The 26,064-nt window shown below is 42.6% G+C and overlaps 1 protein-coding gene across 7 annotated transcripts in view; it reads left to right on the forward strand.

Moving 5' to 3' along the window:
- The window catches only part of ALS2CL (ALS2 C-terminal like), a 66,670-nt gene extending 40,621 nt beyond the window's left edge, over window positions 1-26,049 (forward strand). For all 7 annotated transcript variants that reach the window (XM_042816776.1, XM_042816777.1, XM_042816778.1 and 4 more), the window contains 25 exons: window positions 62-170; window positions 1,602-1,794; window positions 3,583-3,648; window positions 4,093-4,258; window positions 4,707-4,835; window positions 5,148-5,267; window positions 6,981-7,057; window positions 7,446-7,512; window positions 8,090-8,286; window positions 11,290-11,355; window positions 12,004-12,102; window positions 13,131-13,289; window positions 13,587-13,698; window positions 15,184-15,261; window positions 16,739-16,866; window positions 17,636-17,809; window positions 17,964-18,057; window positions 18,620-18,777; window positions 20,337-20,405; window positions 21,098-21,271; window positions 21,646-21,688; window positions 22,117-22,178; window positions 22,950-23,099; window positions 24,358-24,454; window positions 24,753-26,049. In XM_042816776.1, the coding sequence (XP_042672710.1) occupies window positions 65-170; window positions 1,602-1,794; window positions 3,583-3,648; window positions 4,093-4,258; window positions 4,707-4,835; window positions 5,148-5,267; window positions 6,981-7,057; window positions 7,446-7,512; window positions 8,090-8,286; window positions 11,290-11,355; window positions 12,004-12,102; window positions 13,131-13,289; window positions 13,587-13,698; window positions 15,184-15,261; window positions 16,739-16,866; window positions 17,636-17,809; window positions 17,964-18,057; window positions 18,620-18,777; window positions 20,337-20,405; window positions 21,098-21,271; window positions 21,646-21,688; window positions 22,117-22,178; window positions 22,950-23,099; window positions 24,358-24,454; window positions 24,753-24,824 (2,856 nt within the window). In that variant the 5' untranslated portion in view covers window positions 62-64 and the 3' untranslated portion in view covers window positions 24,825-26,049. The remainder of the gene's footprint in view (window positions 1-61; window positions 171-1,601; window positions 1,795-3,582; window positions 3,649-4,092; window positions 4,259-4,706; window positions 4,836-5,147; window positions 5,268-6,980; window positions 7,058-7,445; window positions 7,513-8,089; window positions 8,287-11,289; window positions 11,356-12,003; window positions 12,103-13,130; window positions 13,290-13,586; window positions 13,699-15,183; window positions 15,262-16,738; window positions 16,867-17,635; window positions 17,810-17,963; window positions 18,058-18,619; window positions 18,778-20,336; window positions 20,406-21,097; window positions 21,272-21,645; window positions 21,689-22,116; window positions 22,179-22,949; window positions 23,100-24,357; window positions 24,455-24,752) is intronic.
- Window positions 26,050-26,064: the final 15 nt, after the last annotated feature.

The raw sequence follows: 26,064 nt of genomic DNA on the forward strand, positions 1-26,064 counted from the left end.
AGCTATGGGTAGATGGATAGTTGTGCAGGGAGCTGATGTGTGCCTTCTGTGTTGTACCCAGGACATGTGCGCAGCTGAAGCTACTGCATCTTTGCTCCAAGTGGAAGAAAACTTTTCAGCATGTCTGGCACGGATGGATGCCCTCATCTTCAAGCCTCTGCTGCAGTCAGGTAGGTCAGAGAAGATATTCTTTGTCTCTAGCTCTTGCTTTGATTAACTGGTGCATACATGAAGGGAATTACCCTGGAAACACAGCGATTGAGAACTCACTGGGGGCTGATCCGATAGAGTAAGTGACAGGTAGAGCTATTCCTTTGTCAGACTGTTCTTAAGGATGTCTACTACTCTTCATGCAAGACTGTGATTCATGTTGGTTTTAGAAGTTGTTTTGGGCAGGGTGCATTAAAAGTGTGGCCAAAAGGTCAAAGGAGGTTCTCCTCTCCTTCTGCTCCACCCTGATGAGGCCACATCTGCAGTACTGTGTTCAATGGGCTCCACAGTTCAAGACAGACAGAACTGCTGGAGTGAGTCCAATGAAGGACCACAAAGATGACGAGGATCTGGAGCATCTCTCTTATAAAGAAAGGCTGAGTCCTGGGGCTGTTTAGTCTGAAGAAAAGAAGGCTAAAAGGAGATCAGATCAATGCTCATCAGTATCTTAAGGGTAGGTGTTAAGAGGATGGGACCAGGCTCTTTTCAGTGATGATCAGTGACAGAACAAGGAGTAGTGGGCAGAAATGGGAATATAAGAGGTTCCGTATGAACACAAGAAATAACTTCTTTACTATAAAGGTGACAGAGCACTGTAACTAGCTGCCCAGAGAGTGACAAAATCTCCTCTGAAGATACTCAAAACCCACTTAGACCCTTTCTTGAACATGTACTCTAGGGAACCTGCTTTAGCAGGGAGGTTGGACTAGGTGCTCTCCAGAAGTCCTTTCCAATCCCTACGATTGTAATCCAGATGTAATGCAATCTCCAAGGCTGCTTTCCAGCATAGTACTACTTGTCACATAGGTATGACCCTTAAACTGTGCTCGTTCTGCCTCTTCTTTCTTGGTCCATCGTCACACCTGGCTTTGAAGGTGAACTTGTGGATGGGTGCACATTCTAAGCTGGCAGTAAATCAGAGCAGCTGCACTTAAGTAACAACCTCATAAATATTCACAAGCTCACCTAGCCAAAAGTGGTGAGACTGGATTAGGCCAGAAACCTGTTTCCATCTTATGCTATATTTCCTTCTGGGTTTAACCTCCAAGGAGATTGAGATCAATCCTTTGGTCCAGGGGCAAAACCTCCCCAAATTTTCTTCCAGTGCTCTTGTCTGAGCTGAGTCTGAGCCTTGCAGATTGCTGTGACCACACTCCCCGTGAACATGGAAGGGAAAAGGCCTTCGGATGGATACTTCGTGCAATTACTCGTAGAAACCAAACCCTAAATAATTATCACCTCCTTCCTCTCTGCAATTACTTTCCTGTAATACTGTATGTGCTTTACATTGATAAATTGGCCTGAGTACAAGATAAAGGCAGTGTCTTCCACAAGATTTCCTGGATTCAAGGCTTTCTGATAGCCTTTTCTTCCCCATTTCTCTCCTAAAGAGCCTAGTGACCAGAAAGGAAAGGAGAACTTTAAGCTCTTTCTGCTGCTGAATGATCAATTTCAAGCTCTCTGGAACCTCACAGAAGAGAACTACCGGATAGTGAAGCAAAAATGCAGCACTTCCGAGTCATTCTGCATTCAGGATATTTACATTGTCTGGAAAGGAGACCTGTTCCTAAGCTTGTATATTCAGTAAGTACAGAAGAATGAGGTACCAAATTCATCAACTAACTCTGCCAACCACGGTAGGCTGGTGCAAAAGGGATGCACTTAATGTCTTCAGTCCTGTTTGTTTTCTGTCATAAGGGTATAGAAGGGGTTGCATTCAGTATCTGTGTATACTATCTCATGGGGATGAGGAGGGGAAGATGTCATCAGACAGGGTTCATATTGTCAGTTTTTTGCCATGTTTATTTTCCGTCAGCAAGAGGTATGATAGAAAATGGTGGATGGAGCACAGTGAGAGCACAATGAGTAACATACTGTCTCAGAGTTGCTTGTATAATCAATTATGTATCTGCTCTCTGTCTATCTGCAGTGCAAAAAGTTTGCCAATATGACTAGAATGTGTGTAACCTGTGTGTTGATGTCATACCATGAAAAATGAGTTATGGGCACTAGAGATGACATAAAGATCAGGACGTCTTCAGTCTTTCATTCATCACAGATACGGCCAAGCTCTCGCTTGATGGGCTGTGCCATCTAGGCAGACCTGCACAGGATGGCAGATGGACATAGTACCTCTGGGAGACAGAATCAAATCACAGAATGGCTTGAGTTGGAAGGGACCCCAAGAATCATCAAGATCCAACCCCTCTGCCACAGGCAGGGCTTCCAACCTCCACAATTAATACTAGACCAGGCTGCCCAGGGCCCCATCCAACCTGGCCTTGAACTCCTCCAGGAACAGAGCATTCACAGCCTCTCTGGGCAGTCTGTTACAGCACCTTACCACTTCCCCCTGATAGCTAACCTAAATCTTCCCTCCTTAACGTAGTGAGGGAAGATAGTGAGATAGTGGTTCTTCAAGTCTTGGTTTTGTTTGTTTATGGGTATTTGGATAGAGGGAGGAGGAAAGGGCTACTTTTTGATTTGTTTTTACTTGGGCAGCATCATTTTAGAAAGCTATGTGCAATAAACTTTGCCTTTATATGAATGGGGTTTAAAGCAGTGTAAGTTCACTTGGAAACAGATTAAGTGAATTAAAATTGCGTTGTCTTAAAAAGGCATATAGGAGATGAAAACTTGTGCTGAGATTTCAGCTGACATCAAGGAGGAACTCATCTGAAGATCTCTTTTCCTCTCATTTTGCAATTAAACCTTTTTTTTGGTGCTGATTCCTGCCCGCCTCTGCTGACTCTCTCTGTGCAGCCTTAATCCTATGCTGTCTCTCCTTTTTGTAGTTTTATAGGAGTAAGCTAAAGCTCTACATAGGGGCCTGAAAATCAGCAGTAATTACACAATCCTGAAAATTTAACAAATGATGATTAAATCTGGACAGAATACTTGACTTGTTTGAAATCACTACTGGAAGAAAACTTGGTGTTAACAAAAAGTACAGCTTGATCTCCCTCTAGTGAGAGATGAAATACATTGACGTGGACACTTCTACTTAAATTTACCATCAGTAAATCATGTGTTTTTACTTCAAGCAGAAGCAGCACATACATCTGAAACTGATATCTTAAGCTTAGCCTTCGCAGATTTTTTTCTCCAGGGCTGTTGCACAACTTCACTTCTGCTGATGCTAAAAGCCAAGACTTAAACTTCCTAAAACAATGCTAGTGCAGAAGTCAGTGAAGGAGTTACACCAAGGAGCTGACACAGGGGGCAAGGAGAAGTGAGCCAGAGTGAGAGGTACAAAGCAGTGTCTCTCTACCTGCCTTGGAAAGGTGGATCTGATATTGGATTTCCAGGCAAAGCTTCTTCTTTCTGTCACTTAAACTTCATTGCTAACTCTGTGTTTTCCTTTGCTAACAGGTATTTTGTCACTTTTGCCAACTATGTCGTAGTCCATGGCTTCGAACATGCCACGAAGAGCAAAAGGTCAGTGAGCTCAGAAACACTTTTTTAGGAACAGTCTGCAGATATCCTTGCATCTCTCTGCAGCTATGCATAGCTCAAAGATTTTGGGGAGTGGAATTCAATAAATTTGGGAATTCATGTAAGGAGAGGGACCTGAGAATGGATTCTGTGGGAATCTGGCAGGGAATTTCCACTGCTTGCTCCAGACATTGTCAGGGTCTCATGGAAAATAGTAACTGAAAGGATGAGTGGCAGGCATGAGAGGATTTACAATCACTTCATCTGAGTCACTGAGAGTGCAAACCATCATGAAAGTTATGCCATGCTCTGTACATCTGTGTGTGTGATTCCTATTTGCAAAGACAGCAGAGCCGGAGGCAGAACAAATAGGTTTGGAAAACGAGGTAGCAGCAGTTTGCAGAACAGTTAGCTGATGAACCTCACTCTTCGTATGTCACCATGCAGCGAAGCCTGGAAGCACCATAAGACTGTGCTGAAACAGTTCCTCACAGACTTCACCTCTGAGACCTCCATGTCATTGGCCTTGTACACCGTCCTTCACAAACCTATCCGTGACCACGTCGAGCAATATATACTGCTCCTCAACAAGCTGAATGAGGCTCTCAAAGAGGTGGGAAGCTTTATGTGATGTTATTTTGCTGGCTTATGTTAAAAATTCATGTAGAGGTCGTGGGGCTTTTGTGGTGGCGGAAGAGAAACCAAAGGAGGCTGAGAGGAAGATGATTTCCAGTGGTGTTAAACAAGCACTGGTAGGGCAGAGTCTGCCTGAAGGTCTCAAAGTGGTGAGTAGTGAGCCCTCCAGCATAGTTCAAGCTGCTTATCATAGGGAAGAGCTGCTAAGGGACACAGAAGTGGCCTTAGGTCTCACACATTTGCTGGTGGCAGGGATAATGTTGGATTTGGGAGGCTTTCCTTGCAAGTGGGTTTGGAGGATTAACTTTCATTAATCCTTTGAATTCTGAACTGCAGAGGTTTTTTTCTGCAGCTGTAGCCTAGAGAGTAGATGTTCTGTTCGCCCATGCCTGAAGCATCAATCAAGCCTTGTCTTTCTTTATCAGGGCACTGAAAAGGACATTATTACCAGCGCTGTAAAGGAATATGTGAAGCTGAAGTCTTTCATTAGCCAAGTCCTGGATGAAGCTTGTTTTACCAAGACCTTATGGAAATCCTTGGGCTACAAATTCACGGTGAGTTGCAGATACCTAGTGTGGCTTGATTGGGTTCTCCCTTAGCGTTCTTCCACTTGTGTTTATCCATGGAGGAAATTTGATATAAATCATGTGTTTGAGGCTTCATTTGGAAGCCAGAAGAGCAGGACAGCATGGAAGCCTTGAAGAAACTGTATGGTCACTAGCTCTGTGGCAGTTAAGCCCCGTGTCTTGTTCTACCTACTATCAGCTGGCGTCTGCAAAAGCTGTTGGCTTGATTTGCATGTCCTCTTGCAAATCATTTCCTGATGCTTTTGGTCTACAACCTTGATATTTGTGGATGTTTTGCAGGACATGCTGTGTGTTCCTGAAAGGAGGCTGCTGGAAGACAGCAAAAATCTTCCCATCTCTGCCAGTACAAATCGATCAGACCGAATCTTGCTCTTTGATGATGTCCTTGTACTAATTCAGGTGAATTTTCCAAACTTGAAGGGATATTGGAAGAACAGCACGGATGAATGATACTGAAATTTACTTTCCTGAAATACTGAAATTGCAGCAGAACTTGCTGTTCTCGGAACAGTCTAAGATCCATGCACCTGTGGTTTGCACTAGATAGTAAAAGAAGAAAGCCTAGTGGAATAGGAATAGAAGAGCATCTGCGTATCTTTTTCCCTAGTGAATGTGTACTACCCAGCTAACACAGATGATAACCCAAGCCCACGCCTACGTATGAATCTGTTCATTTTTGTTCTTGCTCATTCAAAGATGAATCTTGCTCATTCTTGGTCCACTCTGCTGGTGGCATGGGAGTAGAAGCTGTAGTTGTTCTTGGGGCTATCTCAGGGATTTAGGGCTAGGGTGTGAAGCAGACAGGGAGTGTCTTGGATGAACACATAGCATTTGTTCAAAGCTGTTCTGCAGCATGTTAAGTCCAGCTTTGCTTGTTCTGACTGATGGCACTTGTAATCTAGCTTGGCTCTCCATATGTACCTCTCTCTGCTCACTCTTTAGTAATGTGCCAGTGCCTCAGGTGTCAAAACACAACTTCCATGTGATCTGATGTCTTTTGGGCTCCTTCACTCATGAATCCTTGTGATAATGCTGAGCAAACCCACGCGACTCGGTTGTCAGGGTCTAGACCTGAGGAAATGGGATGGCAAATACCTCATTCATCTTTATGTTGTAGATTTCTTAGGACTGAGCAAATTCTCCCCCAGGCTCCCTTTATAGTCAGGGGAGAGAAACACACATTCTCTGGGTGTGGTTCATCTGGCCTGTTTTAGATGCCAAAATTAGGATGAGTTGAATCATGCCCTCAGTGCCATTAACTAGGATGAGAGCTGAGGGTAACCATCCAACACAGAGATATCTGCATTGTAGACATCTCTCCTCAGTCAACGGTTCCCTCCCTCTATGTCTCATCTGCTGCTATGACTGTTACTGAGGCATGTGGAGACATAACTGAACTGGGATTGAATTGGTTGTCTTGGTCTGCTAGTTGGAGACTGCAGATGATATCTATGGTGCTGGAAGTCTGAACCTTCTGGTAGATACATTAGCAATTAATTCGTGGCAACTCCATGATGCTGATACCCAACCTTCTTCAACTACATCCTTACAGAATGCAGCTGTATAATGTAAGCACCTGGACTTGAGACATTGAAGGGAGATGTAATATTAAACATGATCTTCACCTAATATTTCAACTATTTCTTCAGTTTGGTGTTTTCCCAGTTAAAACAGTGACTCCACAAATGTCCTCCTAGGCTGTTTGTGGCTCTGTCATCTGGTATCTATACACTAGATAGATGATAAGCGAAACTAAAGAGGGCTGTGTGGCAGAGATGGGAATGCTGTCATATAATAGGGAGGAAACTCTTGTAGAACTAAGTATCATCTAAGAAGGCGCCTTGGAACAGAAGGTCTGTTACTGCTAATGGTAGCCATGGCCTTGTGGGCCACCACTTAGAAGTGATACGCTAATAACTTCCTTCTTTCTCCTACATTTCTTTTTTTCTTTCAGTCTCTGAAGTTTGTCACTGTAATGTCAGATAGATACGTGGACTATAAAGGAGGGTATTTACTGTGCTGCCAATCTTGCCCTCCTGTTCAATGGATTGACATGGCAAGGGTGAAGTGTAGTGTTTATATCAACATAATGTCTTCTCCCTTTTGTTCCAGGGAAACAGCTTTCAGAGCTTTGATCTGAAGCTTGTGTGGGTAGATGAAACCTGCAGGGAGAAATCAGCTCCGGGACCGTAAGTGGGAAATTCTCCTCTGGGAGATGCGTGTGGGGGAAGTTTTCAACTTAATTACTTGACTGTGAAACTGAAAGGATGGTTCAAAGTTTTGTATCAGCTTCCTTCTACCTAGTGGGGTTTCTCTGGGGCCACAGGCAACTGCAGTGTTTCTCAAATGGGATTGCAGGAGCTTGGACTTGGACTGCTGGTATTTGCTGACATACTGAAATAAATCAGTAATGAAATGGTTTTAGCTGCAGACGTAGAGAACAAAGATAGGTTTACTAGTTGATTACTTCCTCAGAAAGAAGAATTGGCTGCAAAAACAGTATTAGCTCCTGAAGAGAAATGAACTTCTGTTTGACTGAAGTTTTTCATAGTTGCCAAAATGTCTTTTGCTTTACAGGTATGGACTCCACATTATAACCCCAGAAGAAACGTTTGTTCTCACCGCCAAAGATCCACAGATGAAGGTTAGCAGTGGTCAGGGCCTTTCTGTTCCACCTGAAGATACCATGTACCAAGCTCTGAAATAGGGAAATGGCATAGATCCCACCTCTGCAGTGGGATCAGAACGTTGCCTACCGTGGAAGCTTACGTACAGATGATCTTTGAGATCCCTTCCAAGCCAAACCACTTTATGATTCCATGCCATTAAGCAGCATAATTCCTAATTAGAAGACAGATTATTGGACCCTACCGCTGCTTGAATGTAGCTGAAACCTTTTGCCTGTGATTTTTGTGGCCTTTGTTTAATTTTTTTTCTTCATTAATTGAACCACTGTTGGGTGAGGGAAGGGACTGCCCCCTCTGCATGGCATAATTACCCAGGGCAGTGGACACGACCCCGAACTGCTCGAGCTCACGGAGCATTGGGACACCACTCTCAGACATAGGATTTGGTTTTGGGTGGTGCCACGTGTAGCCAGGAGCTGGACTTGGTGATGTTTGGGAGGTTCTTCCAAGCCAGAATGTTCTGTGATTCTATATCTTGCTGTAGGGAGTCATTTTGTTTTCTTCCCTTCAGCACTCCTCTTCCTGTGTTCCTAGGCTGTTTGGCAATGGAAGCTGAACCAAGCCATCCGACAGGCTTTGAATGGGAAGCGAGATTTCCCCCTGTGGGGTAAAACTGGAGAAGGCACTGAGCCCTCATCCTGCCGTTTCTTCACCTACGTCTTCAGGCTGGAGAGCAAGTTCAAAAACGCATCCTATGAGGGTGAATGGCACTGGGGAAAGCCTCATGGCAAGTAAGAAGCCCTTTTTGCCCCTTTCCTGGGCAAGAACATGCAAGTATGGCTATGCAAAGATGGCCTAAGCACAGAATGGCTTAGGTTAGAAGGGGCCTTAAAGATCATCTAGTTCCAAGGACGCACCGGCTCCGGCTGCTCATGGCCCCGTCCAACCTGGCCTTGAGTACGCCAGATGGGGCCTTACGAGGGCAGAGCAGGGGGAGACAATCACCTCCCTCACCCTGCTGGTCACTCCTCTTTTGATATGGCCCAGGATACAGTCAGCTTCTGGGCTGATGTCATGATGCAACACTAATGCACTGATCCAGTGGATGCACAGATGGATGTATATAGATCATGGAATCATAGAATTGTTTGAATTGGAAGGGACAGTCATAATTACAGATCACCTAGTCAAACTTCCCTGCAATCAACAGGGCTATCTACGGCTCCATCAGGTTGCTTGGAACCTGGTCCAGCCTGACCTTGAATGTCTCCAAGGATGAGGAATAGTCAGCCCCCTTTTTTCTTATGTCCTCCTTTAGATACTGAAAAGCTGTTAACAGGTCTGCCAGAGCCTTCTGCAGACTGAATAGCCCCAGATCTTTGAGCTTTTGTTGTAGCAATGGTAATGGAGGGTTGGTTGGACTAGATGATCTTGTAGGTCCTTTCCAACATCGTGATTTTATGATTCTATGATTCTTGTTCCCATAAGGGAGATGTTTCATCCCTTGCATCATTTTTGTGGCTTTCTTCTGGACGTGCTTCAGCAGGTCTGTGTCTCTCCTCTGCTGAGGACTTCGCAGAATGGCTGTGGACATGGCTGGAATATTCCATCCCATTCTGATTGCCAGGAACACAAACTATGGGCTGGTGGTCTCCCAGGGTGTGCTGGTTTCTCTGCTTCATGCATCACTTGCTTCCACAGAGAAATCTGGTGCCGAGGACAAATTCAGAGGGCAGTTGAGACATACATAATTGCTTTCAGGGCTTGATTAAAGCTTGAGGCCTACCATCTGATTTTCTGTATAGTAGATGTCTTGCTAATTACACTGGTTTGTGTAGTAAATTGTAGAGGCTGCCCCTAATGTGGTAATGATCACATTGAAGACACTGCACTGGGTTGTGCTTATAATTAGGAGTTAGACTTGAGCTAATGTTTATTACTATAATTTCAGCCCGAGGCATAAAATCCTATCATCATGACAAAGGGAAGGAAAAAAAAAAAAAAAAAAGCAATTATCAAAATGTTGCTTGTAAGGAAACAAAAAAATTTTCCCTGTGGTATGAAAATCTGTTAGAACATGAGAATTGCTCACTACACCTACCCAAGCTTAAGAAATAGCTTGGCCAAAAAGGAGCTATTTGTGGAAGAAAGGTTTGAACGGTCCCAACTAAAATCTCTTTGAGGAAAGATAGATCTGAAGATACTAAAACAGATTGTTATGGAAGTTGTATACTTCCTAATTTTGACGCAGATTTATTTATTTTTTATTTACATGGTTTGTTTCTGTTGAAGCCGTAAGAGTGTAGTGACTTGTTTTAAAAGAGCCGTAAAATAATCAGAATTTCTGGAACCAAAAGCTTGATCTCAAAGCTTTTCTGGAACAGCTACTGCCTTGCTTCAAATCAGCATTAAATAGGTGTTTGGAGTAGAGCTAAGCCTGAGGCAATCCTTTACATAAACTCCACCTTACCCAACACATGCATTACCAACAGAGATTAGAAAACCACTGTGTGCAGGCACAGAGATGCACTTCTCTTGCACTTTGTCTCTTAATGTCTTAGGGTTGGAGAAGTGTTGGGAAGAAGGATTATCTCCGTTGCTTCAGATTGAGTGACTTAACTGAAGTATCCCAAGAAACCTGTGGCAGAACTAATTGCTTGGATGCTAGGCATTCCTTCCCACTGCTGAAATTGCTCCTACATAGGACTTGCTACTAATACAGGGTTACAGGAGATCAAAGCTGGCCTTGATGGCTTGTCTTCCTCTGAGGGAGAGACCAGCATGGCAAAGCACACGAGCAGAAGGCTGTGGTTGTGCAAATCAGGGCTTTCCAGCAATAACTAATGCATTCTTTGCCATTTTGTCCCAGTAATTCTGATGCCTTGAAGTGGAGGAAGGAGTCAGTCCCACTGAGAATAGCTTGAACTGTCCCTGTGGCTGGAGTTAGCATTCTGTTTGGTTTGCGCTCCTAGCAAAGCAAAAGGAGATGTATTTTAAATGTATGTAAATTGATCTGCCCACTTTGCTGTGTGCTAATACCCGAAAAAGTCGGTCTTGTGTAGGTGTTTAGAACAACATCCTTGATGAAAGTCAAGACAATGCGTCATGGCTTTGGTACTGCACCATCTTGTATAGTCTTTGGTTGTAGGCAGACAGCTGTGTCTGGGCTGATGCAAGATTTAAAACAGGGAGGGGGTGTGGGTGGAGGGGGAGATGAGGAGCTGGAGGAAACTCATTCACAGACGTGCATTACCTGTGCAATAATTTGAGCACGCACTGCACTGACTGTTCTAGTCTCGTTGTTGTATTGTTATCTCATGTGATCATTTCTACAACCCCAGCACAAAACAGATGGAAAGATATGATCCCTTTAGGCCAGTGCTTGTCTCTTCTGTTTTCATAGCGTCTGTTAGAGTGAATTTCTGGGCCATGCTGTCATTGACTTGCCTACAGGGATGTGCCATGCTGGAACTTCAGCTGGCCTAATCACATACTGTACTGTAATTACAAAAGGATCATGTACATTGTCCTAAATGAATGACCCAGCAACTCTAAAAAATGCTTTTGAGATAAGGGAATTTGGAAGAAGATGCTTCCAGCTCATTCTAGGGCATGAAAACCTTATAGTGTTAAAACCTTTCAGTACAGTCCAAGGTGCGTGAAGAACTTCTCTCTTTCTGTCCCCAGAGGAAATGTTTTGATTTAGCAATCTCTAGGTTATGCCTTGATGATTAATGTTCAACTGTGAATGATGCTGGTGATTACCTTTATGTAATGCTTGCTTCACAATGCAGGGGGACATTGAAATGGCGTGATGGTCGCAACCATGTTGGAGATTTCAAAGAGGGCTTGGAGCATGGGTAAGCCTTAATAAAAAAAAAAAAAAAAAAAAAAATTAAAAAAAATTAAATAATTTAATTGCTTACTTGGCCGAGGAACATACAGGAACATACTCTAATAGCCCAGTTTATTTGTCTGATTTTGGACACCTGCGATAGACTTACTGTGTTAAAACTTAGTGAGTGAATTGCTAATGACTATCAAAAGAAAAGGAGAGAGTGCAGAGGATCTGTTATGATGGAGATGTCTTCATCTACTTGGATGAATATCAGCTTTGATCTCTAAATCTAAATGAAATAGTTCATGTAAAGTACCTTGGAAAGTAACTTTTAAGTATCTTTTAGAACTTCTCTTAAATCCCTTTTTCTCCAAAGGAAAGAAACCATACTACAAAATTCAAATGTTATTTCCTAAAACTTTCTGAAAGTAGGATTTTTAAGATATCTTATTTCTAAACGAGTGCCAGAATAGATGATATTTTTAAAAGGAAAATAAAAACCTCACATTTATTGAGTTGAGGTTAAGAAAACAGTTCATTAGTTTAGTGTCAGAGGTAAAACTAGCACCAGCCATACAAAATCTCGTTAGCAGATTCTTAGTTTTTAAACTTGCCCAGTACAACTGAGTTGCTTGTTGCCATGCTGACCTCTACCATGTGCACCCTGAAGGTTTGGAATATGCCTCGTCCCTCGGCGATCTGAAGACCGGTATGACTGCTATAAGTGCCACTGGTATGAGGGCAAGATGAGAGGCTATGGAATCTGTGAGTAAGTAAAAGCCAAAGATGGACTCTGGGGAAAAGGGAACTCCATGTATAATGTCTGAAGTGTTTCCACATCTCTGTGGAAGGCCCAGTTGCAGTATAAAACCCAGGATAGTTAGTTCAGCCTGAGTAGCTTTTGGTTTTGGCTTGGTTTCCTTTTGTTTTGAGATGGGTAGTATGGTTTCTTCATTGGCCCTGAATATTAGAAGAGTAAGAGCTTCCCCACAAGCTAAAACCATTGTAACTACCCAACAGAACATCTTCTGTGTCCTGTAAGTGAGATTGTCATTGGCGTTTGCTCCTGTTGTTGCAGAGTAGAGAGTGCATGGTGTGCAATCATCCCCGCACAGCATTTGCTCTCTGTCATCTGACTGTGCTGTCTGAACTAAACTTTACAGAGAGGACATAAACAAGGACATAGAATGCCTTATTTACAAATAAAACACAGCTTACAGCACATGTAGAAGCCGCTAGGGAACTTAAAGCCAACTGAACAGTGCTGTGTTACTGTGTAGTGTAAAACATGAAAGCATATTGACCATTAAAGATGACAGCTCTGCTTAGCTTAAGTGCTTTCTCTTCTGTAGCAGTGAACAAAATCTGTTGTCCAGCATGGCTAGAGCTCTGAGAAGCTCTTTTTCTCTGAGGGTGATCCCAGGAGAAGGAGTGGTTGGTGGGAGTAGGAAGGGGAAGGCAATTCTGGCTTCCTGCTTGGTCTGACCTACTCCCACCCTGGATTTATTAGTAATCACTGGAACCTGGCTGGCAGGAGGTCAAGGACTGAGCAGCCTCTCCCAAGACAATTGCAGGCCTAAGTGGCATGTCCTCAGATAATACTGAAAGCTATCTGTGGAGTGATTGAATTGGGTGATGCACATTCCTAATAGTGAACCACTGCAAGCTCCAGAGCTGCTGGTCAAATATGTGCAGTGTTTAGCAGGAAGATTAGCCTAATCTACTCATTTTCTTGTCTTCCTACTCCTATAGTGGCTATCGAATATGCACTGTCTTAGTCTGTTCTGCTCCCTGCAGGTATGGGAATGATATGGTCTACAAAGGCTACTTCAAAGACGATGTGCGTCAAGGGTTTGGTATACTGGAGAACTTCTCAGCTGAGCATCCATTTAAATACACGGGAGAGTGGGAAAATGACAAGAAGAATGGATATGGAGTGTGGGAAGACAAGGACAGGTAAAGGCAGCATGGATCAGAAATGGCTTTAGGTGCCTGACAGTATTCCCCATCTGTTGGCATGAGGAAAGCCTCATGTTCCGACAGGGGAGATTGAGGATGAAGGGGGGAATGTGTTCAACCTCTGCTATACAGCTTGAACTCCTGGGGAATCTGAGTTGGAATTGTGCAATGTCTGGCTTCTATTCTTCATGGAGCACTGTATTGGGTAAACCTAGCCTCTGTATGTGATGCATCAAATTGACTAAAATGTGGTGAATCAAGGAAAAAGTTCATCTTTTTCCTCTTGCTTTTCAGAGGAGAGAGATACATAGGGACATGGCTTGATGATCACAGACATGGACAAGGCATTGTAGTCACCCAGTCAGGTGTCTGCTATCAAAGGACATTTCATGCTGACAAAATGGTGGTGAGTATCTATTTTCAGTGGACTATCAAGGTAATGCAACATGGAACCCTCCATCAAAGACTAGATTAAGCTTTCACTTTGTAGTTAATTTCTGAGGGAAAACAGAAGGAAGGCAGGAAAATTAAGCATTGATATTTTACTTCAGTACTGTTTTTGAAGAATAAAGCCTAGATAAAGCCTTCTGATTCTTACCACCTTCATGAAGTACAGGTAGGAACAAAAAGTGAGGCTGTCACCTTTTGTTCATGCTAAGACAATTGTAGGTGTAGCCTTTTAGCTGTTCATCAGGTCCCAGTTATAGAACTGAACTCACATTCCAAAAGCTGTGCTGGTAAATATGATATTTGGAAATTATTAAGTCTTTACTTTGCCAATGTGAGCATACCTATGTTGTCTTTCTAGTACATTGAAAGTTAGATGTTGGTGTGAGGAACTGTCATGGGAGAGCTGGCTTGGAAGTAAAAGTATTTTTTCTCATGAAAAATGTGCGCTTAGAGCAAACAACTTCCCTCCTCTTACAACAAATTAGGACAAAATCTTTAGCATGGAAACCGTTGGAAAGGCTTTCCATTCAAGTTCCATCTGTGGGGAACCAAATTAAAGCTGTCTTTTGAACTACCAGCTGCCAAAGTCTCCTTTAACTTCACAAGGCTTCCGAGTGGGGAGCAATCACTTCAGTTTTCCTAGTGGAAAATCGGTAGGGCCAAGAAGCTTCCCCTGGAAACCTTTTGTTTTTGCCAAAAAGGGCACTTTCCATCAAGAAAACCATTCCAGTGGAAAATGTATTGCAGCTTTAAAAGTGACCACATTTTCTGACTGGTGTGGGTACACTTAAACCTCCGGGCTCAAACCTTGGGCCAAGCCCTAGCGAGAAGTATTTACCCCTTTGGCATAAGTTATCCTGTGTCTGTTCTGCATCTTTGTGTTCTTTCCCTGAAATGTATGCTACTGTAAGCAGCCGTGGGAGCTGGGAGGCAATGGAGCGAGTCATTTTATGAGTGCTTAGGAGAAGCTTATTAATGCCCTGTTGACTGCACAGCAAAGGACAAAGTTAATCCTACATGGCAGCCGCCTTCCTCTTTTCTCTTAACATGTTTACAAAGAATGACACAGCTGGTTAGAGTCACTGGAAGGTCATGGGACTGGGAAGACCATGAGATCATCCATATCACAATTCTTGGTGACCACACTGGATCAGTAAACTGCCTTTTGTTCCTTGCTCTAGGGAAATAATTGCAGTAGTACAGTCATTTAAAACCACCTGGCTACTCAATACATCTCCTCCACGCTGTGATGCCTACTGGGCTGTCTGTAGACCACCTCCTTGCTTTTCTCTTTAAAGTTGCATATGACTTTTTGGGCTTTCAGAAGGATTCTCAGAATCTGCAGCCCATAAGGAAGTTTGAGCCAGTGGTCATTTCTAGATTAACTGTAGTAAGTGTGAACTTAGCATCATGAATTCACTACTTTTGCTTTTAAATGAAGGGTTCTGGGATCCTGCTCTTGGAAGATGACTCAGTCTATGAAGGAAACTTCACGCAAGATCTAACATTTGTTGGAAAGGTGAGCACATATTTTCTGGAGGGAGGGGGTATGAACACTGAGAAATCCATTAGTTTCATAGAAAGCAAGCAACTATATGGAAAGGCTGAGATGAAATAACAGTTTATTGTGTCATTTTTTTCTTATATCTTGCGTTGTTTCTTCTGTTATCCCTCATTCACAGAACGGAAGCTGCAGCAGGGAGATTTCAAGCAGCGTGGGGCAAGGGCTTTGGGCATTGTATTGTTTTTAACTTGAGGGTTTGGTTTTTTTAGTTGTTACTGCTGTTTTTTGGAGACTTCTAGCCGCATTTCACAGTTGCAGTTAGGATGTTGTAGTCTCATAATAAATGTTTTAGCCTTTATAGTGGTTCAGGAGCACAGGAAATGGTGCGGAGAACAAAACGCAATTACAGTACCAGTGTTATGCTAGCATAAACAGGGTGTTAACACAGCTGAATGATCTTGGAAGTTTGATTTTACAATCTGGCCGCTGCGTTCACACGTCCAACATTTTTTTTTTTCAGTTGATCTTTAACCAAAGTATCTAGTCGAAGTGTTCACTAATTGCATTATTGCAGGGAAAACGAGTCCTCCAGCTTGTTACAGGAATGTATGGCAAGTCTGACGGGAAGTGTGTGGTCAGATCAGACTGAGCTGACGTTAACAACTGATGAGTGATGGTAACAACTGTAAATCAGCCCCATCATTTACTGACTTGTCAGGGGAGGAAGCATTTGTCGTAATCTTCTTCAGCTAGAGGCGTTGGGGTGAATTTTGCAGAGACTGATTGTAGTGTTTAAATGCAGCTTCCTCCAAAATTAATGTTTAGTTTGAGTGGTTGGCTTAGAAAAATCTGCTTGTTATGTGAAGATAGAACACCTCCTGTTATTAGCAGTAAGGATTTCTGGTTTGCCTTGGAAGACAGATTTGTTTCAATATTGTTTGACTTTGAATTTGGTTTAATTAAATCCTTTTAAGTTTCAATCAAGCTACTGCCTGCCTTCTCCTGTATTGGCCCCAGAGAATTTAAGGTTTTTCTTGGTAGCAGCAAATGTTCTGAAAGCTTTTATGGTGACTGTCTTATGTTTCCCTCTATCTCTGAGGCCAAACTTGCTTGTGGTTTTAACAAGCAGTGGAAAAATAGAGGAGAAATTTCAGTTCATGTCTTTCAAGCCAGAAGATTTTATAACTCAAAGATACTGGCTTCTTGTTGTCAAATATAATACAAAAATCTTCCTCTGTGATTGTGGTGGTCTTCCCCCTCCACGGTCCTTCATGTATCACTCAATATGGGGGATGTGTTTTCTCCAGTGATTGTTACCTTAATGATACTACTGCTTTGAATGCTAAAAATGTACACGTCAGTGTTGGAAGTTGTTCTTAGTCACCATTTCAGGAGCTGACTCTGTGGAAAAGAGAATTTGAGGGTTTAGTCCAGCTTGTTTCCTCTTGCTAATGAGATCTTGGCACAGTAATCCCATATTTCTCTTTTTCAGGGAAAGCTGTCATTTGCCAATGGCTTTATTCTGGAGGGCACCTTTACTAATAAGTCGGGCCAAGGCCTTCAGACGCAAGGTATCCTGAATACATCAAACGAGCAGCTGGATGAGAGAATAACCAAAGCGTGAGCAAAACCAGCTGATTTCTTGGGTTGTGGCTTGTATTTTGACAACACCTGAAAGAGCCCTGGATTAGTCCCTACAGGGATGAAGGCAGTCCTTGCCTGAAAAAGTGGGTGAAATCTAGTGTTTATACAGGGAAGGGAGGAGGAGAGGAGAGCACAGCTTATCATTAATCTCAATGTCACATGGGAAGCAGAAAACAGATGCTCAGCCCTTGTCTTCCCACTGGCCATCGATACTCCCATCCTCAGTCTGGAGAGAGTTTGGGAAGTGATTTGTTGATGTGTGCACACATTTCTCTGCATATACACTGGCACATGCACCGACAGGCCTGAAGCTATACAGGCAAAGCTGAGTTGCTAAAATATATCTCCTTCTTCTCTTCTGATCCTCTGTGCTCCTATCTGAATATTTCTAGTTGATACTTTAGAGATAGAAAAGCAAAGAAGGTAGCAAAGGAAAGAGGTAGCAAAGTCTCTCTATCCTTAGGAACACTCCCGAGTGGAGCAGAAACCCTGTGATCAATTAATCAACAAAGTTTGAAATTACCAGTGTTCCATGCACCATGAATTATTTTCTCTTAGGCTGAATTCAGGATAACAGACCGAAGTTGTTTTGTCTGAATCACCAATTGGGCACTAGTGACCTTCTCTGCTCCCTTAGTTCTTGCATTGATCTCTCATTTTGGAGAACTTTCCATATTTAAAAAGTGAAGTCTGAAATGATTGCACCCTCCCTCAAAAAAGCCTTCTGCCATGTCATGTTGTGCAGTCAGCTGGGCCTCAAGGAGTTCCCGGTAGAGAAGAGGTGGAAGGGAATCTACGACCAGTTCCTGGAGTTCATCCATTCAGGCTGCAAAGAAGAAATGGAGGAGTCTTTTACAGGATTCCACATACAAACAAGCAAGGAGCTCCGGAAATCTCAGGAATACCTCTTCTGCCAAAGGTATGAGTACTGCATGCCATCATTGCAACGGAGGATCCATTTGTGTAGACAAAACAATTCATTTCATTCTATTAACCCCCTTGGTGTCCCACCTGCAGTACCAATAGGGATTTGGCCTACATGGCTTCTCTCCCTCACCTGCCCATATTTTCAGGGGGTCTGAGGATGTTTCCTGGAAGACAGAAGATATTCTTGAAGAGCTTGTCCAGCACCATGAGCTGGGATCACTACAGAGCTATTTAGAGAAGGTAAGGTTTAAAAAGATTTGCCTGTCCACTGAATACAGACGGAAGCCCTAGCAACTTCTACATGCTCATAGAAAGCAGCAGCAATACAGTCAGCAACATCAAGAATCTTGTCTTAAATGTGTGTGAATATCTAAGTTTGTGAAGAAGAGGGTTTCCTTCCATGTTTTGTGGACGTTAATTCTATATGCAGGTGTACAGGTCAGGAAAGTGGTGACAAAGCTTTATTCTTGGTTCTCAAACAGTGTCAGGAAATAATCAGTTGCTGGAAATGATTGATATACTTCTGTGAACTCCTAAGTTGTTTTTCACTCAGCCAAGCTTACCTTGAAGCCTTTGCCCTTTTTTGCATATCACAGCAAAAGTCATCGCAGCAGCGAGTTGTGCTAAGCGTATTTATTTCTGATAATGGAAGGAGAGTGGGCTTTTAGCAGTTAAAATAGACCAAAAATAAAATCTGTCTTTCCAGGCTTGTTCTCCTTTGCTGACAAAGGAAAGCTGGGTTGCTTTTCAGTATCTCTCCTCTACTGGTGGCTTGTAAAATTTCATTTTTCTCTATCATCAGGCATTGAAATCTTCCCTACATCCACTGGGAAAGCTGCTGAAGGCCTTGACAATAGCTTTTCAGGCAACTTACTCTGGGATTGGGGCGAACAGACACTTGCTGACCATGGCACAAGAGGAAGTCAAGTACTATGCAAAGAAAATATGGGAGTTTTACCAGTAAGTGGTCTGAGACATTTCCAGTGAGTGTGTGAAATACATCATAGGGATAATTCCTTTATGTCAGAACAGTTTTATTTTGCATCACGTTTTTCGGGAGACCTGCTTCAAAACCAGTGTTGGATAAAGAGATCCTTGCATTAACTAAGCTCTTATGGGCCTTGGAAGTGTGTTACATCCGTTGCTCAGTACACAAACCCAAGGGGTATGGCTTTAAAGTAACTAAACATCATTGAGATATGGCTGCTTAATGAGCAGTCACTTATAATACAGTTATTTAGATAAGCACAAATATGAGCCAGATAAGTAACAAGATAGCAATGTGTATTGAAGCATGCAAGCAGTGGTACTCAATATCTATATTTGAGTGAAAAATGATTTCAGCTGAACATGCCTCAACTTAATAGGAGTTAAGAATGTGCAGTGTGAGCGTGTCACTGAGGTTTGGCTGGTGTGGGTAGTAACTCCAAATAGAGGTTGTTCAGTCATGTGCTTGTGCCCATGGGTACATAAGGACAGGATCAAAGGTATGACTGGGGCTGTGTTGCTGCTTGAATATTTTTTTAGCTCTGCTTCTAACTGCACTTGAATAAGATGTTGCGTTAAAAAACTGGATAAAAGCTCTTTTCTTATCAGTGTAGCCTTGAGTACTTGAGGAAGGCTGCCAGCAAGAGTTACTTGTCCTAGAACAGTCTGATGGGAACTAGTCAGATTTGACTCAGTTCATCTGCTGTATGTGTGTGCTGTGAAATGGAGCAGTAGAGGGAAACTGCATTCGTGAACAGTACAACAGGGCTGATGACCTTAGCAGTGGTTGATGTGAACCTTCATGAGTTTCTGAGCTCAATGCATACCTTGGAAAGCTTCATTCACAACTCAAGACATTTCAGGTGCAGCGTGGGAGAGAGAACCAGCTTGCTCTGCTGTGCACCTGGCTAAGGTTTCTGCAGTGATGCATCTATGCCAAAACCAGGCAATATCTCCCCAGTCCGTTTTTGTTATGAGGCAATTTTGGCTTTGAAGTATCATGATAAGCCCAAACTACTGTTTCAGAGTAGGATATGGCCATACTCTAATGTTCATAGATAGATTAGAGAACTTTATCATGTGACTGATGACGAAACCTCATTTCTCTTAAGTAGGAATACGAACAGATGGTTCTCAATGAAGACTAATTAGGATTTCTGGAGTGATTGTCCTAGATTTCACAGAATCATAGAATCACCAAGGTTGGAAAAGGCCTTCAAGATCATCCAGTCCAACCATCCACCTATCACCCATAGCACTCATTAAACCATGTCCCTCAACACAAAATCCAAACGTTCCTTGTACAGAAGTTATATTTTAAAGCACTTGTTCATTTCTGGCAACTTCTGCTGGTAATGGAGAATGCTTTTGAATTGTGATGCTTAGCCTGCTAATAGAGAATGGCTCCCGGAGCCAGAAATCATTCTGTAAAGCTCTATTAAACACTGGTTCCAATGTAGAAGAAAACAGAGTGTCCACAGGCACAAACTACATCTTCAGACAAATATAACTTTGTTCTGCTTATGTTATAGGGGCTTGCTTCATCTGGCACTGGAACAGAAAGGTCAACTGCCTGTGAAATGTGTGGATGGAGGGGTAAGGTATGTGTCACCATGGACTGTTTAACCTTAGGGTGCTTGAACCTATGAGATGTCTTCTAAAATGCAGTAAGTGCTAATATGATTGCCTTTGTGCATTTGACTCAAGTCTACTTCTCACGCTTTTCTCTATGAGTTCAGACCTTTCAGTGATTTGCAGGAGAGCAACTTCTCCTAATTGTGTACTGTGGAAGAATAAAAGTGTGGGGATTTGGAGGTGCATGGAAATAGTCTTGCAAGATAACTCGCATCAGATGAGGAAAAAGTCAGGTTTGGAGATAGCATGGTGCAGGAAATGTGGCAGAAAAGGCAGAAGACGCAACATTCTTAGAATAGGAAGCTAGGAGTAATTGTGGGAGACACTAAAGTGTTGGGTTTTTGGGGGTGGGTAGAGGTGTTTTTTTTTGTTTTTGTAGCTATCCGAACTTGGTTTGGATTTCTTTTCACTGTAATCTGCAGTCATCCCTGTGTGGGATGGGTGAATTCCAAGGGTTGATGGAATGGTAAGCAGCTGGAAAAAGGCTTTACCTATGAAATTTATTCTTTCTTCCTTAAGGAATAACAAGTGCTCTTTGCAGATTTTGCAGTCTTAGGAGTTGTTTCTTATGTTGGCTCCTGTGTGGCTGCATAGTTTTTAGTCATATCAAGATTATAGACTTCACTATAGGACTAACCTTTTCTTCTCTCTGCTGTAGCGACCAGAAAGCATACAGTGTGGTCCTTCCATTGATCTTGCCCTGCTTCTACCCTGAGCTTTTCATGCTCTACATGCTCTATCATGAAAGGGAAGATGACCTCTACTGTCAAGGGATTGTGGACCTAAGTCTATTTCCTGACATCAAGCTGCTAGAGTTTCTGGATGTACAGAAGTAAGTGACCTTTTATTACTACAGGATGCATTCTACTGATATCAGCAGTGAAGCTAACAGCTAGGGTAAGCTCTGATGGCACTAAAGGAACGAATGTATAGCAAAACTAATGTATTAGTTTCTTGATCCATTGTTAGCTTTGGCACTGAAGTCTTTCCTAGGCTTCCATCTAAATAAAATCAACCCTCCGTTGAGGTCAGTGAGTCTGAGCTATTATTTTTTTCTGTAGCCATGTGGTTGAGAGTAGAGAACTCAACATATTGCACCTGTAAGGCTTTCAATGGGAAGATATTAACAATGAAGACTGACTGAGAATGGAGTTGAGACATAGGTATCTGCCTTCTATACCTTTCATTTCTGTAATCTTATTTCAGACACCTCTGGCCTCTTAAAGACCTCACCTTGACAACCAACCAGGTAAGAAGTAGCCCTAAAAGCAAAATTCAGCATGTTAGTGAGATGATGTGGAGCTACATGTTGGTGCCAGCCAATGATAGAGCTTCACCTAAGTAAGCACAAAGGCCCTGTCCTGCACTCAGAAATCATAGCGAGCTGATGTGTGATGATTTAGTTATGATTTACAACTACTGCATATCAATAGCCCTGGGTGAGAATATCCATTCTGCATAGGATTGCTTTGTAGTGTTCTGCTTAGTGGCTATTTCGAAGACATCTGAGTTGGAACACACTTAAATGTCTACAGTTCCAATTCTCAGCAGTGACACTGTATAAAACAACTTTATTTTGCCCTCTTTGGGCAGTAAATATGTCCAGCACTGAGGAGGCATGGGGTGGCTCTTGGAGAGATGCTCTGACACAGGCACAACTCTTTGTCTCTTTTGCAGAGGCGGTCCCTGATCAAAGACAAGTGTTTCTTATCTGCCACGGAGTGTTTGCAGAAGTTGATGTAAGTCACCATCTTTAACTTCTCACTCTCTTTCTTTCTTCCATAGAAATTTTCCAGATCATGATAGAACCTCTTGCTCTGGGCACATGGATGGTGCTGTGTGAGGGATATCTGGCCAGTATGGTGTTCCAAGATGTTGAAGTTAGAAAAGCAGAGATTGATTTAAGGAGCTCTGCTTGATTTATTGGCTTGAGGGCCCAGTTTAGGGAATAGTGCTGCAGCAACACATGGGAATGAAGATAAAATGGTACAGGAAAGTGTGGAGAGTGACATCGGATGGAAATTCTCAGGTCCTTATGTATTCTAGCTGTGGTTAGAGCCTGGTCATGAAAGCCATGGTGACTTGGCTTCCACTGGGGAAAGCAGCATGGTCAGCATATACCTTTCAGGATGTAGTGAGCAACCTTGTAAATGTGTTGCCTGTATTATTCCCTTGCAAGAACAGTTTTCTTGATAGAGTTGCCCAAAGAGATTCAGTCCACACCCTAAAGTTTTACTTGAGTGACTCAGGTAAAATGAAAGGTGGCATTAGGGTGCTCATGACTTGGGAAGACTCGAGGTTCACCTGGACCCTGTTGATGCCTCCTGGTACCACCTTGCTGTATTTTTTTTTTTTCTTGGTGCAGCCATTTGAGATGATCACTGTATTCTTTTCTGTAGTGGGAAGGACTGCTTGGTGTCTTTTTTTTTTTTATGTTGTTAAGTGCTACTGCTTTATCTCTTGACCTGTGTATGAAAACATCTTTGACACAGCTGTTTTTGCACTGATAGCACCACAGTGGATCCCCGGGAAAAGCTGCTGATCCTCCAGAAGACATATGAGGAGATAGAGAGCACTGTGTCCCGAGTGGTGGAGAAAGACTACAAGCTCCCTATGGATGACCTCTTGCCCCTCCTGATGTATGTTGTATCACGAGCTAAGTAAGTGCTGCTTTTCACTTCTCAGTCCCATGGCTGTGTACTGACTCAATCCAAGAAAGGGCATCTCTACATTCCAAGCAAAATAACATGAATGAAAAAGTTGGGGGTTGTCTTTTAATGTGCATTCTGCTGAGATGCATTTGGGTTCTTGCGTCGTACAGTCTGACCAAAGGTCTAGTAGTGTTGGTCATGATATAACATGGTTAGGGATTTCCTGGGTGTCCATCTCTTGTCCAAGAGAATGGTTCAGGGCTGTCATAAGAAATACAGTCTGACTGGCATCCAAGGTTATTATACAAAAAATAGGAATATGAAGTCTTTGAAGGCCAACTGTTGAGGCCATCACAGGAATTATCTGCACACTGGGTTGAGAGAGAGATGTGAAGGAAGAACAGATCTTCAGAAGGAAGAAGTCTGATCACCTCCATTGCAGTGCAAATGTGCAAGCAATGTGCTCTGCTTACCTTGCCACCCCTCCTGCAGATGTTAGTCCTATTAATTTCTTTTTCAAGAGGTTTGAAAGAGCTGTAGAAAGGCTGATGGGTTAGTTGGTGTTATATTTTGAGAGTGAACGGATAAGGGTTTACTACTCCCTGTCCTCATAAACTTGTGAGAAATCTTTTCACTTTTCTGTTCTCAGTGTGGCACTGTGGTTCAGTTTGGAGACTAGAAAAGTCTTGAATACTGACCATCCAGTAATTAGGTTTTTCTCATGTTGGAATGACTGTAAATATAAGATTTCTGCCAAAGAGGCTGTGTCTGTGCTGCTTTTACTGGAACTGCAGGAACCTGCTTACATCCAGTAGAGTGAAACTGCACTTTCTTTATTCTGGCAAGTTTGAGTCCAAGTCCTTGACTGACTTGGATGTTCTTGGTGCCCAAAAAAAGGGTGAAATGTTTAAACTTGGAGCTGAATCTTGAAACCCAGAAGCTTTTTTTTCTCTCTTTTGCTACAGTTCCGTAGGGTGATCCAGGTTTGTATGCTAGGCAGCTTTCTTGATTGTAGATGACGGAGGAGAGGAAGAGACTGAGTGCACAAAATGGAGGACCTGACATTTTCTAATGACTGGGCATCTTTGCTGAGATCCTGTCATGCCAGAATATTTCGGGGACTCAGCTTTTGGAAGATCAAGGTGCTGCACAAGGGATGAGCAATGGACTTCCAGATCTGTCTCTCCATAATCAGATTTCAGACACGTGTCTGTAAGTGCTGGTGCCCAGAGATATGCTCTAGTTGTGGTGTTTCTTTTCTTTTCAGAATACAGCACCTGGGAGCTGAAATCCATCTGATCAGAGACTTGATGGACCCCACCAATCAAGGAGGATTGTACGACTTTCTATTAACAGCATTGGAGGTAAGAAAATGAGTTTTAACAGCAGCAGTTACAAGGTGCTGTAGGGAAGCCCTTCTTGAATGGCAGAAACGCTGATGCTCTCAACTCTCATTTAATTTTAGAGGGCTGCTTATATGCCTAGCACAGGTTATTTTTCCTTCCAGTCAAGAGAGTATTTTTATCATTAATTTATAATATGTGGACTTAATCTTTTATCTTGCCTTGGGGGGCACTGTAGCTTCACTCTGTGTAAGAGACAAAAACTTGGCTCCAAAGCTCCAAAACTTTTCCTTAATGGGTTGCTCTCTTCCTTGCTCAGTCGTGCTATGAACACATACAGAAGATGAGACTCCACCAAAGAGAGAACTGCCATGTGGTTCACACCTCCTGAGCCCTAGAACCAGCAGGGAGGCTCCTCCCTGCCATGCTTTGACCGAACACTGTTGGATGAAGAAGCAATCCAATCACTGCTGCTCCAGCTGCCTTTAAGAAAGGACAGTTATTTCTCAGATGAGGGGTTCTTGCTGGGTTTTCTGTTAGACTGTGTACAATTATCAAGCACAGACATTGAAGTGCTGTGAGCTGAAAGCCTTCTATGCAACCTCAGCTTGTGTTGGAAAGTGGAGGAGGTTTCTTTTGCCCTTGTTGATTTCACTTTCCTCAGAACAGCAATACACCTCTTTCCCTTGAAACTCCATTTAGCTGTTTTCTCAGTTGCTGTGCTTGTTTTGTACTGGTAAACAGACATAAAAGGAGATCATTTGACCACTTCCTACTAAATAAAGCCTGAATAGTCATCGCAATAAGACCCCTGGATGGTAGAAATGTGGGATGGATAAGAGAGACTATCTCTGTACTCCTAAACAAACTGTTCCTGGAGTGAGGTGGCTCTTCTTGCATCCCTAGGAGGAAGATCTTTCCTCTTCTTCCCTTTGCCAAATTCTGTACCTCTCCATTGCGCCGTAATGCTGCTACTGACTAACTTCTCTGTTTGAAGATAATTCTAAATGTAAATTTATACTTTGCAGACTCTTATTAAATCTCAGGGATATCACGCTCACACCTTGAAAATGCTGGTGCTGCTTTCTAATTCTGCAGGGGCTTGTGTGTCCCTAAAGGCTAAGAGATCTCAAATATTGGTGAGAGAACACATAAAAACATTTGGCCTCCTGCACTGACAGAGCTGCAAAAGCATTAGTTTTCCTAGATGCACAGCCTTGTGCTGACTGAACTCCCACTGGCACCAGCGGGGCACAATCAGATTAGAATTGGGCTAGTTTTTATTCTGCCTTTAAAAAAGGTAAAGGGATTTCTGATATGCTGTTACTCTCAGATGAAAGTACTAATGTGTGAATTGTATGTTAGAGCTAAAGCTCTTTTGAACTAGATTTTAACATGCATTTTTTTTACCTTTCCTTTTTGACTTTTAAATTGTCCAGGTCTGTGACTTCGGGAAAACAAATCAAAACTCTACAGACTGTTTCTTCCTGTTTGTCATAAGTATTATGCTTTAATAAATAGTACACTGGTTACAACAGTTAATATATTGGTGTAAGAGTATCATAATGTATGTTTTACAGTAACTGTATTTAAATAAAACTGTTTCATTTTTGAGAGATTCCAGGCTTGCA

The sequence above is a fragment of the Centrocercus urophasianus genome, unplaced genomic scaffold (assembly GCF_019232065.1).
Source record: "Centrocercus urophasianus isolate 14NV4802_14NV808 unplaced genomic scaffold, USGS_Curo_1.0 seq_16, whole genome shotgun sequence".
NCBI lineage: Eukaryota > Metazoa > Chordata > Aves > Galliformes > Phasianidae > Centrocercus > Centrocercus urophasianus.